The sequence below is a fragment of the Erpetoichthys calabaricus genome, chromosome 15, assembly GCF_900747795.2.
Source record: "Erpetoichthys calabaricus chromosome 15, fErpCal1.3, whole genome shotgun sequence".
NCBI classification, from domain to species: Eukaryota; Metazoa; Chordata; class Cladistia; order Polypteriformes; family Polypteridae; genus Erpetoichthys; species Erpetoichthys calabaricus.
Window position 1 is genome coordinate 16,499,450 of NC_041408.2, and position 15,321 is coordinate 16,514,770.

The 15,321-nt window shown below is 42.9% G+C and overlaps 1 protein-coding gene across 1 annotated transcript in view; it reads right to left on the reverse strand.

The window, feature by feature from the left end:
* Positions 1 to 508: 508 nt before the first annotated feature.
* The window catches only part of lrpprc (leucine-rich pentatricopeptide repeat containing), a 110,638-nt gene continuing 95,825 nt past the window's right edge, over positions 509 to 15,321 (reverse strand). The window contains exons 33-38 of the mRNA XM_028820834.2: positions 4,967 to 5,112; positions 2,341 to 2,456; positions 1,768 to 1,842; positions 1,475 to 1,559; positions 1,194 to 1,336; positions 509 to 763 (exon numbers count right to left, since the gene is read on the reverse strand). Coding sequence (XP_028676667.2) covers positions 677 to 763; positions 1,194 to 1,336; positions 1,475 to 1,559; positions 1,768 to 1,842; positions 2,341 to 2,456; positions 4,967 to 5,112 — 652 coding nt within the window. The 3' untranslated portion in view covers positions 509 to 676. The remainder of the gene's footprint in view (positions 764 to 1,193; positions 1,337 to 1,474; positions 1,560 to 1,767; positions 1,843 to 2,340; positions 2,457 to 4,966; positions 5,113 to 15,321) is intronic.

Consider the following 15,321-nt stretch of genomic DNA (forward strand, 5'->3'; position numbering starts at 1 on the left):
GCCTGGTCCTGTCAGGTCTCTCGTCTTGCAGGTTTAACCATCAGGTGCCAACCTCATCATGCTGCAGCCCACGTGCCACAGATACCGGTGTTGGGAATGCCCGGATGCACCTTTTGGAAATACAGCGCTGCCTGGCATCCACCCATTGCAGGCTGCCGTTAATCTGCTTGGGCATCCCCTCCTCCCAACTTGGCTCCGTTAGTTGCTGAGCTGCAATTTTCAGACAGGATGCCATGTTGGCAAACAGCATTAATGAAAGGATAATGTGTGTGCAGAGCTTTAGGCAGGCACACAGTAGGAGGCGTAATTAAGGTGCTTAAAATGCATAAACACATCAATAGGCAACAGCGAAATGCAGGCAGGAGAGGGCAGCACTGCACACGGGCTCAGGCCTGGCATCACAGGGCATGCCTGGCTCGCCCTTCACACATGCGCCTAAGCCTGTGCTGCCAATGAAAACAGCAGCAGCCCCTTAAATGGAGGCCTGAACTCCCAAGCAAAACTCTGATTTGGGTTTCCCACCAAGGTGGTCTGAACAACGCAGATTTATTCGACAGGATAAATATTTCTGTACAGTGACTTTCCAGCAAAACAAAAAGATGCACAATTTTCCAAATTCAACCTTTTCGTTCTTATAAAAAAAAAAAAAACAAAAAAAACCAGAGGGTGAATGGGGTTAGTCCTCTTCAGAGGAGGAGGAGGAGGAGGAGGTGTGCTCTTGGTGCTCCTGCCTCAGTTTGTCCGCATAATACTTGAAGCTTTCCTGCAAGTAAAGAGAGACGCATGTGAGAGGAGATGACGGGACATCGGTCAGCCCAAGTGGGGCCATCACCACTAAGAAAGGCGACAGGGCAAATTCAGTAATCACGTGACAGGTGACCACCAGGCTTCACTACTCCAGACACTTGAGACGGGGTCCTGCAACTGGAGCCCACTAGTGACGCATTGCTGATACTTGTGGGTCTGTACTGGGCCCCAGTGTGTTTAAATGTGCCACACACAATCTGCTATGGAGGGTCACTGGTCCCAACGACGACACCGCAGGCTTTCTAGCCAGTGGTTCCACTTTCTGACACCAGCAGCTTGAATGGCCCCCAGTTCACCTTTGCTTTTCAGAGGTCAGACTCCGACTCACTAACAGACAGTCAATTGTGGACTCTGAGCCAAGTGGCCGCGTCTTCCCTCGTACTTACCGGTGGCTCTGTGAAGGGCACCGGCTCCCCTGCGTTACGCAGCAGGACCGCCAGTCTCTTCAGGCACAGCTCGTCTGTCTTCACGTTCTCCTTTAACATCTTCTCATAGAGCTCCTTCGCTGAACTGCAGTTGTTGTTCAAAGCTGGAAAAGAAAATTGTTTTGCAATGTGAAGTTGTGCGCATCATGGCCTAATGTGACAAGGACAAAGAGTTAGAGAAGGAGCCCACCATAAGTCAAGGGTGGTGGTGTTTAGGGCTCAGCCACAGAAGCACAACTTACAGTAACACTTCATGAGGTAGGCATAGGCTACTTCTTTGTCCGTGAAGTCGGGTAGAACATCAAGGAGAGCGGTAATGTTCTCAGCCTGCAATCGCACACAGAAAAAAAAAGTGCCATCAGCCTTGGCAATGCCCACATAGCGGTCGGCCTATTTAAAGATTTACCTAGAAGAGCACCCTGGGTCTTTCCAGAACTATACAGTAGTACCACACATCGTTCTACAGCTGAAGTGGTAAGAGTTGTAAGAACAACATCTGGAGTGAGTGCCCACTGTTTACATGCCCTCCACTTACCTTCCCGGTGTTCCTCGCTACCTTTGTGATGTAAGACACCAGGATGTCTCGCTGTTCTGCAATGCCAGCACACCTCTGCAACGACAAAACAAAGTCAATGACAGCAATCTGGGCGCCCTGAAAATGTCACACTGTCTGTCACTCTTTATAGCGTTAAGCTAAGCAGGACATGTCATCCTACACAAAGGGGGCATAAGAGTGGAGATTGGGTACAGCATGGTACGCAAGAAAGGAGTCACTGGAAGAGAGGGGGCTGAGGGACTGATACCCTCCTCCTCATCGGCCCACTGAGGTCAGCCCAACTTCACAAGGTCTTATCTTCTGCAAGCACACCGGGCTTGTACCACTTTGGTCAAACAAAATGCAGTGCCAACATTAAGGCTTCACACCCAGAGGCCAGCAACAACATTCTCTATTGAGAGCAGTGCCAGAAGAGAAGAATAAAAGCCATAATTCAAGATTATAAATCGATAACTGGCTACAGAGATGGCCGATTACTAAATGGGGAAAGGGAAGCGAACAAGACACACGAGAGGCGGCGTGCCCAGGTGCCACTGTCGGGGTGCAGCGTACCTGAAGCAGAAGGCGTGCGTCATCCACCCTGCCGACATCCAGAAGCTGCAGGAAGAGGTCAGTCACCGGTCTGTAGAAGGAGAAGTGCTGTGCCAGCCGCTCGGCCATTGCGCTCACTGTGAAGACAAGGAGGAAACGATGACGAGAAGACGCTTGCATTAATAGAAGCGTGACACAAGTGGGGCTGCCCTTCCACTACTCACTGAATGGAGGAGACCACCGCCGGACTCGTGCCAGCGGCACAAACACTTCAGTCTCAATGCCTTGCCAACTCTAGTCCAGCCGCTGTAGGCCTCGTGCCTGTCCGCTGTTCATCAAGACACCAGCTAACATCTGATCCCTGCTAATTGTTCATTTAACTAAACTTCCATTTAAGTGCCAACCAGGTACCCTGCTAATGTAACGGTGATTCAACAAGGATGGTAACTAAACACCACCAGCATCCAGCTCTGAACTTCAGCCACTCTTAAGCGCGTAACATGAACACCTGCTGCTAACTCCGCTCTCTCAATTACACGTCTAACACCGCCGGGTCTCCGCTGATTAAACGTCCGTCACTTGGAACTTTGTATTCCCCCCTCACTGCTCTGTAACCCCTGCTTGACAACAGAATGCTGCCAAGTTCAATAAAGACCACAGTGCTGTGACAAAGTATTTGCCCCCTTACTCATATTGTACATGATGAATGGCCTCAGATCTCTAGTCACAGTGCAATAGAGAAGGAGAGCCCGAGTGAACTGCAATACAGTGATTTAATCATGGCGTTCTTTACTCAGAGAGCAAAAGAGAATGGCACCCGTCATCCCTGTGGAAAAGGTAACGGGCCTCATAGTTTCGATATTTGGTTGCAGCACCTTTAGCAGCAATAATCCCAACTGTACACGTCTGTAACTTGGTATCCATCATTCACAATGCAGTTGAGCCCACTCTCCCTTTTTTAGAACTGCTTCAATTTGGACATGTTTGTGGTTTGCAAGCATGAACGTCTCATTTCAGGTCCTGCCACCGCATCTCTGTTGGGTTCAAGTCAGGTCTTTGACTCAGCGACTCCAAACGTTTGTTTCTGTGGGGTCACGCAAGTCAGCTTTAGCCTTGCTTGTGTGTTTTGGGCCAGTGGCCTGCTGCATAGCCAGATTACACTTCAAGTTCAGTCGACTTAAGAATATTCTGGTAAAGCACAGAATCCATGGCTCCATGAATCAGGCCACGTCTTCCAGGTCCCGAGGCAGCAAAGCAACGCCACATTGTTTTACTGTGAGTAAATGTTGAACGCTCTACTACAGCAGCTTAATTTATTAGACGCTGGGAGATCGGTGTTGTCCAAAGAGCTTGGCTTTCATCTCGTCTGTCCACAGGTGGGGGTCATTCAGGTCTTTTCTATTTTCAATGACGTTACTCTCGGCAAGCAGAGCTCATCCTCTCACTACTCTCCCATCAATCCTATTTTCGCTCGGCCCCTTTCACACTGAGGAACACGGACCTTACCCAAGGCTGCAGCGGCCTGCAGTTCTTTGGACGTTTGTCTGGGGTCTTTTGTGACATCGTGAATGAGTCATCGATGTGCCTTTGGGGTCATCTGCACAGGCCAGCCTTTCCTAGTAAGATGTTCTCCATTTGGAGATAACGCCTCTCACCATCGTGCGGTGGAGTCCCAGAGTTTTAGAAGTGGCTTTGTAGGCCTCTCCCGCTTGGTACGTTTCTCTAACTTTTTTGCCCCCCTTGTCTCTTCAGGAATTTCCTTTGATTGAAGCTTAGAAACCTTGTGGCGATGACTTACTTCAGTGTCATGGCAATTGTCAACATATGGTGCGGTTTACATTGAACTGGGCTGGCCGGTATCAGTCAGCGTAGTCTAACCCTGGTCAACTATTTCCGTGAGTAACTAAGGGGCCAAAAACCGTTTCCTCATGGGCAGCATTGGTGCTGGGTAACTTTATTACTTAAATAGATGAATTAGCAATTTAGAAATATTATTTATCTGTTCTGGTTTATCTAAAGTTACATTTTGTCTGAAGATCTGAAGTCATTCATTGTGACAAAAATAAAAATGAAGTATATCAGAAAGGGGGCAAATACTTTCTCACAGTGCAGTAGCTCGCTTAATTAAGCAGGCATCACTAACATGTCTGTTCTCTATCACTTTGCCATGCACGTCACCCAAGCCTGCTCTGTTGGCTCTCATCACGTGTTCGCAATTTAAACGCCAATCCTCATCAGCGCCATTCAGCTTGACGTCTTTGTCCTCTACCACTTAAAAGGGCCCGTCGCTGCTCCATTCATTTTTCTGCCACTCTTATAAGACGACAGTCTTGACCTGGTCAGGTTGGTCCAAGTGAATTAAACAACAGTGCAGACATTGCGGCTGCCAGCAACACCACGAGAACATAAAAGATTTAGACAAGAGCAGGCCATGCAGCCCAACAAAGCCCCTCAGTCCTACCCACCTAACGTCTCCAAAATAACATCAAGTCAAGTTCTGAAGGTCTGTCAAGTTAAGACCAAGTCCAGGTAATCGTTCGTATTTCAGATCAAGTCCAGGCGTTTCGTTTCATATTTCATTTTACCCAACGTTCTGCCTCTCAGCAGTGGCCAACATCCAGAGCACTGCTGGGACGTGCACACTTACACTTGTCCAAAGTGGAGTCCAGCTTCTCTTCGAGGACCCGCCTGAACACAAACGATATGCTAGAAAGGGGAAGGAGCGACTTTGTGCCGTCGCCTGCCGGGGTCAACACAGACTCCAAGTATTCCACTGCCTGGTCGGTGTTGTGGCTGCAGGGAGAAAAAGAGAAACAAACTGACTGGTTGGCTCGATGAAAACAAAACTGAACGAGGCCATGAAACTTTTATTTTTAACATTAATATTACAGAAAGGATTAATGTAAAAAGTTCCCGTGACTCCATTTAAACAGCTAGTTCAGGAACTCAAAGTGAAAAGGGTTCATGGCTGAATGGACAAAACTTCGGCGTAATCAGATGTCTTGCCAGAATGAACTTTGACCCGGGCCACGGGTAAGTAGCTGTGACACACACGTTAGGCTGTTGCTGAACAAAGCTGACTGTTTCCGCGCTTCTTAAAAGGCTGCCTGGCGCATTAGGGCGCAGCTCGGTAAATAATTCAGACTGCCAAGTCACAACAATCTTTCAGATTATTCCATTCAAAATTTATGCTGCTCCAGGAAAAGGCCCTAACATGGAGCGGAGAGAGAAACAACCTGGGAGACGGCACAGCATATGTGGGGGTCACTGGAGCCCCCGGGGCTGGCAGAGAATTAAGGACTCTACAAGATGGCTTTTATTGGGCACGCTGCTAAACAAGATAGCTTGTCACTAAAGATGAAGAATAAAAGCCGTGCTGCTTTACAGTAATGTCCTTATGAAGACAAGAATCACAAAAACTCTCTCTGCTAGTGGGGGCCTCGACCTCGTGCACTCGGAAACCTCAGAGGTCCAGGGTCCGCTTTCCTCAGATATCCAGTTCCACGGCCTTTATAGCAAACAGATTAGCCAACTCCCAATTAAACAAAGTGTCACAAATATCTGTTTATTCAGACATGCGCCGTTCATTTCATTTTAACAAACATGAAGAGGAGCTGCACGCTGGTGCAGTGGTTAGAGCTGCTGTTCAAAACCCCACCCTGGTCACTGTCTGTGTCAGACTCCCCCCAGCACACTACTTACTTGGTCCCATGGGTGTGAGAACAAATGTGCCCTGCACCAGAATGGTGTCCAGCATGGGGTTGGGTTTTCGTGTTGGGTAACAAATTGAGAAAATATATGGATGGACAGGGAGCTAATCATACATCTATCCCACACACATACACGTGGATATACATATATATATATATATATAATATAAATATATATAAAATACAGTGATCCCTCGCTATATCACGCTTCGACTTTCACGGCTTCACTTTATCGTGATTTTTTCTCATACATACGCATGCGCTTTCTGAGAACTTTTATCTTAGCCCCATGATGGCTCCTAAACGTGCTGCTTTTTCTAAGCCTTCTGACAATGAAACTAAGTGCCAGAGGAAGATGCTTATCATCCAGGAGAAGGTGAAACTCTTGGATATGATCAAAGATGGCAATATCCTACAAAAGCCTCCTCACGCATATGAAAAGACAACGCCAGCAACTGCCTATCAAGATGTTCTTCAGCCGCGCACCCAGACACCCACTGCCTACTCCTAGTACTCCTTCAGCGGAAGAAGACAACGACGCACCTGCTGAAGATACTGCACCACCTGAAGACTCTCCTACTGAGGTCGTGCCTTCATAGGTTAGTGGTTGTGTATAAGAACTGTGTGTGTGTGTAATTAAATGTACAGTACAATAATAGTAACATGATATTTGTAACGTCTAATATGTCTTATTTTCTCTTATTTTGTCTAATGTAATGGTGACTAAAGGGTGTTATTTCATGTCTAGAGGGCTCTAATAATGTTAAAAAACGTATTTAGAAGGTCGTAAACAGGTTTTCTATACTCTTAACTGTGAAAATATTTGATTTATAAATAAAGAATCCTACTTCGTGAAAATTCATTTATCGCAGTAGAGTCTGGAACGGGTTAACCGTAATAAACAAGGGTTCACTGTACACTACTGAGACTGTCCAGGATTTTAAATCACCTGAAGCTCACAAACTGTTTGACCTATTGACCTGAAATTTGGTACACATATACTACGTGATCTCTACTATCTGCTTTTGACGATTGACCTCCACGGTTATTCCTCTTTATATTTTTATTTTATTATAGAATCAACTCTCGGCAGCAGCCTGCAGGAATATGGGTGTCATTCTCATCCCTACCACCTTCGCCGTCACTTCCCCTACCTCTTCATATCTTAAATCATTCTTGAGGCAGACTGAAGACTTAAGTGCCAGTTTAAGTGAAGAATTAAGGAAAACGTACTAAGGAATTGCAACACAAACACCGACTTAATCAGTTTTAACGCGAAAACATGCCGACGAAATAAGAGGGCCACTGGGATGGAGAAATTCACTGCATGTTATCGTGCAGTGCACCGTTACTGGTGTATGCATATATATATATACGAGCTGTATATACCCGGCGTTGCCCGGGGCAGAAGTAACCTAATCGGTCAAACACTTACATATATACCAAAGTAAACCTAATCGGTTAAACAGCTTCATATATACAGAAGCAAACCTAATCGGACAAACAGCTAATCTATATACATAAGCAAACCTAATTGGTCAAACAGTTACATAAATACAAAAGCAAACCTAATCGATGAAACAGCTTCATATATACAGAAGCGAACCTAATTGGTCAAACAGTTATGCATGTGCAGAATAATTTTACAAAGATTATGCGTGTTAACAATCATTAAAAAGAAAAGATTGAGGAACTCTTCTTCTATATGTGATGAAGCTGGATGAAGCTGACTTGACGAAGACGTAGGTGGCATAGATTGGTTTTTCTAAAACAGAAGAAAAAAATGAGTATCTATTATTATTTTAAATTAGAATGAAAATGAGAACCTTGATTAGAGATAGATTATCCGTATTAAAATATGTGCATGAATAAACTTTTGGTAACTCTCTAGCAAAAGTTTATTCATACAAATTGGCATGGGATGGCTTTGTGAAAAAGTAAAAATTAGATAAAAATAAATTGAGAATGCGTACTTCGATTTGACTGAGATTATCTGTAATGATGAAAAAAAAGTTTAGTATGTTTTTTTTTTCCATACGGGAAGGATGTAAAACCTTACATAGGCACCCTTCAGCCCGTACTGAAGGGTAGTGTCAGATTCTTACTGACTAAAAAACACCCTTTTTATTCCACAGCTACCCCAAAAACCACTATTAGGCATTACTTTGGGGTGGCAGTAGTTTAGTTATGAAACAGCTGGGTCCTGAAAAAAATCTGTCTGATTAGTGGCTTCATCACATATAGAAGAAGAGTTCCTCAATCTTTTCTTTTTAATGATTGTTAACACGCATAATGTTTGTAAAATCATTCTGCACATTCATAACTGTTTGACCAATTAGGTTCGCTTCTGTATATATGAAGCTGTTTAACCGATTAGGTTTACTTTGGTATATATGTAAGTGTTTGACCGATTAGGTTACTTCTGCCCCGGGCAACGCCGGGTATATACAGCTCGTACAGTGGTGTGAAAAACTATTTGCCCCCTTCCTGATTTCTTATTCTTTTGCATGTTTGTCACACAAAATGTTTCTGATCATCAAACACATTTAACCATTAGTCAAATATAACACAAGTAAACACAAAATGCAGTTTTTAAATGATGGTGTTTATTATTTAGGGAGAAAAAAAATCCAAACCTACATGGCCCTGTGTGAAAAAGTAATTGCCCCCTTGTTAAAAAATAACCTAACTGTGGTGTATCACACCTGAGTTCAATTTCCGTAGCCACCCCCAGGCCTGATTACTGCCACACCTGTTTCAATCAAGAAATCACTTAAATAGGAGCTGCCTGACACAGAGAAGTAGACCAAAAGCACCTCAAAAGCTAGACATCATGCCAAGATCCAAAGAAATTCAGGAACAAATGAGAACAGAAGTAATTGAGATCTATCAGTCTGGTAAAGGTTAGAAAGCCATTTCTAAAGCTTTGGGACTCCAGCGAACCACAGTGAGAGCCATTATCCACAAATGGCAAAAACATGGAACAGTGGTGAACCTTCCCAGGAGTGGCCGGCCGACCAAAATTACCCCAAGAGCGCAGAGACGACTCATCCGAGAGGTCACAAAAGACCCAGGACAACGTCTAAAGAACTGCAGGCCTCACTTGCCTCAATTAAGGTCAGTGTTCACGACTCCACCATAAGAAAGAGACTGGGCAAAAACGGCCTGCATGGCAGATTTCCAAGACGCAAACCACTGTTAAGCAAAAAGAACATTAGGGCTCGTCTCAATTTTGCTAAGAAACATCTCAATGATTGCCAAGACTTTTGGGAAAATACCTTGTGGACTGATGAGTCAAAAGTTGAACTTTTTGGAAGGCAAATGTCCCGTTACATCTGGCGTAAAAGGAACACAGCATTTCAGAAAAAGAACATCATACCAACAGTAAAATATGGTGGTGGTAGTGTGATGGTCTGGGGTTGTTTTGCTCCTTCAGGACCTGGAAGGCTTGCTGTGATAGATGGAACCATGAATTCTACTGTCTACCAAAAAATCCTGAAGGAGAATGTCCGGCCATCTGTTCATCAACTCAAGCTGAAGCGATCTTGGGTGCTGCAACAGGACAATGACCCAAAACACACCAGCAAATCCACCTCTGAATGGCTGAAGAAAAACAAAATGAAGACTTTGGAGTGGCCTAGTCAAAGTCCTGACCTGAATCCAATTGAGATGCTATGGCATGACCTTAAAAAGGCGGTTCATGCTAGAAAACCCTCAAATAAAGCTGAATTACAACAATTTTGCAAAGATGAGTGGGCCAAAATTCCTCCAGAGCGCTGTAACAGACTCATTGCAAGTTATCGCAAACGCTTGATTGCAGTTATTGCTGCTAAGGGTGGCCCAACCAGTTATTAGGTTCAGGGGGCAATTACCTTTTCACACAGGGCCATGTAGGTTTGGATTTTTTTTCTCCCTAAATAATAAAAACCACCATTTACAAACTGCATTTTGTGTTTACTTGTGTTATATTTGACTAATGGTTAAAAGTGTATGATGATCAGAAACATTTTGTGTGACAAACATGCAAAAGAATAAGAAATCAGGAAGGGGGCAAATAGTTTTTCACACCACTGTATATATATATATATATATACATATACACACATACATGCAGTTTTAATAACACAGAAATCAATATAAACATTAACATCATTATCATATGAGAATATGAAGTAATATATAAGAAGCACATTTCATATAAATATAAATTATTAAACAGTAAAATCTTCTTCTGTAATTTGCTACCGTGGCAATTTGTGTGTCTGTCCAGGATTTTAAATGACCTGTAGCTCGCAAACCGTTGCACCTATTGACTTGAAATCTGGTACACATATAGTACGTCACGTCTACTATCCGCTTTATGGGTGATGATTGTTTTACTCTTTTTATCTTTATTTTATTTTATTGTACAATCAAGTCCTATCTGCGCACAGCAGGGCAGCCGTGGGCGGATGCGTATGGTGTATTCACTCCATGTTATCGTGCATTGCGCTGTCAGTGGTATTTTGATAAAAGAATTTGAACAACATATAAGAAGCGTATAAATTATTAAACAGTAAAACATTAACATTTAAGAAGTAAAGTTACATTAAGTACTACTGCTGTGCCTTCGGGTATACCTCATTTTTTGTTTGCCCATTACATGCTTAAATGTATACATTTTTTGGTGCACCTACCCGAGAACACGCGACATATAACCGAGCGTGGGAGAAGCATGGATTTTAAACACGCGTTGAGTTCATCTGCTGGTCTCCCTCGTGAAATAACTGGTAATGTTTGACTAAAATCTACAGCGAGTAAAACGACATTAGCTCCTATTTTTTTTTACGATCTCTGAGATGTTGCTTTTTTCGGTTCAAGGCTTCATAAGCTCTTTTATGTTGTATGGTGTACTTATCCCAAACCATCATCTTTGAATGTTGCAAGACTTTCGCCTTGTATGTAGATCGGGGTAATTACATTCATTGCATTCCTAGTCTGAATCACAATGTGATTGTATGGGTGGTTACCTGGCACTGTAGGGTTGCCACTCGTCCTTTAAAATACGGAATCGTGCCGCGTTTGAGAATGAAATTGCGCATCCCGTTTTGAATCAATACTGGACGGGATTTATCCCGTATTTTTTTTATCATTTTTTTTTTAAAGCAGCGTCTCATGCAAATCATCCCACACGCATTTTATGAAGATGCCTCCTTTCCTACTTTTGATTGGGTAATACTTGATGTCATCGTTAGTTTGATTGGTGTTTTTAACTGTCCAGTGAGTAGGGCGTGTCTTTCAACCGTAAGCAGATTTTTTGCAGTGGTATCACTGACCTCGACGACAGCGACGTTATACGTTAAAAATAAATTACGATAAATGACGATTTTAGCGATACTTTATTACGACGGCGGCTACATAGACACGATCAAATAAAAACAAAAAAATCAAATAATCATTCTACATTTTCAAAACGTCGAAAAAACGACGGAATGAAAAAAAGGCCCACCCGACGACCCACCCATTCCATTTTTATATATATAGATATATATGAAACAAAGAAAGAAAGAAAGGGTTAGTTTTTATTTAACATGCACAAATAGAGAGGGGATCACCTGCGGTGTGCAAAACACCCCATGCTAATCAGGGGGTCCTGACAGTGTGCCAGTGCTGGCTGAACACAGAAATCTTAGGTAATAAATGGTCTACAGAGAATGCGGTCAGCTATGATGGGCATAGTTGCAGTACATGAGTCACCTGCACTTCAGAAGAGGTCATCCACCTAAAGTGAAGTATGTTTCAGCCCGGCCAGGACATCGATGGCAGACCATCTCGGGAAAGCTTGAGTTTCTGCTGGAGGAGGTGTTGGTAAGGCCAGCAGGGGGTACTTGCCCTGTGGACTGTGTGTGGACGCCCCAGTGGAGGCACACTACACTGCACAGTACAATTTGGCTCTGTTCTTTGGATGAGACATAAAAACAAGGTCCTCATTCTATGTGGTCATAAAAGATTCCTGGGTATCTTTTGAAAAAACAGTAGGGTGTTTGTTTCCCAATGTCCTGACTAAATCGTTTCTATTTAGGCCCCCTAATCGCCACCTGTCCCTTATTGGCCAACTATCCTTCTGATTCCCCTTCACCACCTAAAAGCTAAGCTGTGATGAGCATACACTGCACAACAATGGCTGCCGTCACATCACCCAGATGAATGATGCACATTGGTGGTGGTTAAAGTGGTCCCCCGCTGTCTATGTTAAGTGCTTTGAGTAGGTGAGAAAAACGTTATATAAATGTGTATTTCATTAAATAATTATCACTTACCAATCTGCAAACAGAAGCCATGCCACCTGGTACCTGTGACCAGCAGAACATTCAATGGACACTTTTCGTAATACATGCACACTTCAACGGTCAACCAAATTTTGCATACAGGTATTAGGTACAAAACATACATTTCTATCAAACTTTTGAGCGATTTCTATTACCCGGAAGTGGTACTTTACCTTTTATTCATGCAGCTGCAGAGTCCGATTTATTCAACTTTATTTTTATATTAATCATTCAATATATTATTCATTTGATTTGATTTGTTGTTGATGGTTCTTTAATGTAAATAATATAAAAATATACCGTATATACTCATGTTTAAGTTCTCCCACAGATAAGTCAGGACTTGCTTTTATCATACAATTTCCGGTATTTTATAATGTTGGTCATATAAGTCGAATGCAGAAAACTCACGCTATTGGTACAAGGGATTACGATATGCTAACATCCACCTGAGAGTGTAACCACGGAGCACACTGCCTTTTTATTTCTATGTATTGTGCCTACATGACCATACTTTTCCGAAGCGACATTTGCACTGTTTTGTGTTTTTTGTATCTCACACCCTCATACCCCTTTATCGTAAGAGCATCCCTTATCTACGATGGAGCATTCAATCAGAAGAAAATATGAAGCTGGTTTTAAATTAAAAGTCATTGAAGTGGCGAAAGAAATTAGTAACTGCGCTGCTGCAACAAAATTTGATGTGTCTCAGAAACTGGTGAGTGATTGGAAGAGGTAAGAAGATGTAAAAAAACAAATAAATAAAATTTAAGTGTTGCATTTTTGAACGGGCCTATAATTTCGGGGTGTGATTTTATGATCGATTTTTTGGGTTTCAAGACCCGACTTATGCGCGAGTTTATACGGTAATCATTGTCTTGCGGTTTACTCCTCAAATATCCGTCCCCATATCTGAGTATATGAGAAATTCTGCGGGAGACCACTGCCGATTTTTAAAACTTTGATTTGTCAGACTAGTAAACGAGGCAGTGAAGCTGAAAGTGACGACCGACTGGAACACATTGAGATAAAAGGACAGACAACACGAGGTCCTTGTCCACTTGAAACAGTTAGAATTTGCAGAGGAGTAGTAAGTGCTGATTATTCATTTAGAGTATTTTTTTTGTGCATTAATTAAGATCATTATCTGGGATATTCTTAAGTGTTTATATTCAGCCACTCTCTCCACCTCCTCTCCCATACAGATTTCTGCCTCTTCAAGTCACAAATGGTCTTTAGTCCTTTTGACTTTCAGAGTAAGACCGCTCGCTCCCAGCCCAACGATTCACTAAACAGTCCACTTGATTTAAGTAATGGCTTACATTCTCCACAAACATGCATCCAGACAGCATCATGTCATCAGCACACTTGATAATAGGACAGTGATCGCTGCTTGGTCTCAGGTCACTTGTGTACACTGGAACCTCGGTTGACGACCATAATTCGTTCCAAAACTCTGGTCGTAAACCGATTTGGTCGTGAACTGAAGCAATTTCCTCCATAGGATTGTATGTAAATACAATTAATCCGTTCCAGACCGTACGAACTGTATGTAAATATATATTTTTTCTACGTTTTTAAGCACAAATATAGTTAATTAAACCATTGAATGCACAGCGTAATAGTAAACTAAATGTAAAAACATTGAATAACACTGAGAAAACCTTGAACGACAGAGAAAACTAACACTGCAATAGTTCGTGCTATAGCGCTACCAACCGCTCGCTAAAAACATTTTTTTTTTATGAGTTTTAAGCACAGGGAAAAAAATGAACATTTGAAAAAATCCGTAATTTAATAAACCACCAAGAAAAGTAACATTGCAACAATGCACGCTACGAACCGATCACTGTAAACAGAAGTGAAAACAAAATCAAGCCCAGTGCATTCTTTAACTGCCTTCCTACCTTATGCGTCTGTCTCTCTCTCGCGCTGCCTGTGTGTGTGTGTGTCGCGCTCTCTCTCTCACTCTCTCTCTCTCGCTCGCTGCACAGGAAGTACACAGCGAGAGACTGAACATGTACAAAAGCGAAAGGGAAACTGGCTTGTTCGTATACCGAGTGTGTGGTTGTGAACCGAGGCAAAAGCTTTGGCAAACTTTTTGGTCGTAAACCAATTTGTACGTGTACCGAGACGTTCGTGAACCGAGGTTCCACTGTACAGTGTAAACCGTAATGGAGATGAAAAAAAGTCTTAAGGAGCCCCTGAACTTGGATGAAGGACCTTTGAAAAAGAGTATGGAGCGCAGAGGCACATCATGTTAATGGCAATGCAGTGCTTCCCCATCAGTATTAGCAAACTGTGTCACCTTCTGCTAACGTCAGCACACTGCAGTATCGCTGGGGCTCATGCGCTCTCTCACTTCAAGTCTGTGCAATTTTCCAAGGTTTGTCAGAGGACATGCCTCCTTTCCTGCTGCCACTCATATATCTAGCCCACCCAGCCTGTGACTGGCATTTTCCAGCTCTGCCAGTGATGGGCTATCTGCAGGCTGCTACAATATTTTGATAGCCCAGTAAGGTGCGATTTAACACGGCATAACAGATATTTAAAATATACTTTCACAGACCTACAAAGTTTGATTTTTAGGCATTTAGGGAGGCCAAACGGTTAAATGTGGGTTCCAGCATAGGAACTCCAAATATCCACACACTTTAGAATTGACTTTAAAATCCTACTTATGGTCTACAAAGCCTTAAATAATCTGCTCCCTCTTCTATTTTGGAATGTCTGACACCTTACACTCCAAATCGTAACCTTAGATCTTCAAATGAGTGTCTGCTTAGAATTCCAAGAGCTAAACTTAAAAGAAGTGGTGAGGCGACCTTCTGCTGTTAGGCACCTAAAATCTGGACTAGCTTACCAATAGGAAGTCGCCAGGCTGATACGGTGGCACACTTTCAAACACTGCTGAAAACACGTTACTTTAACATGGCTTTCTCGTAGCTTCATCTTAGTTAAATCCTAATGCTCTGTATATTCAA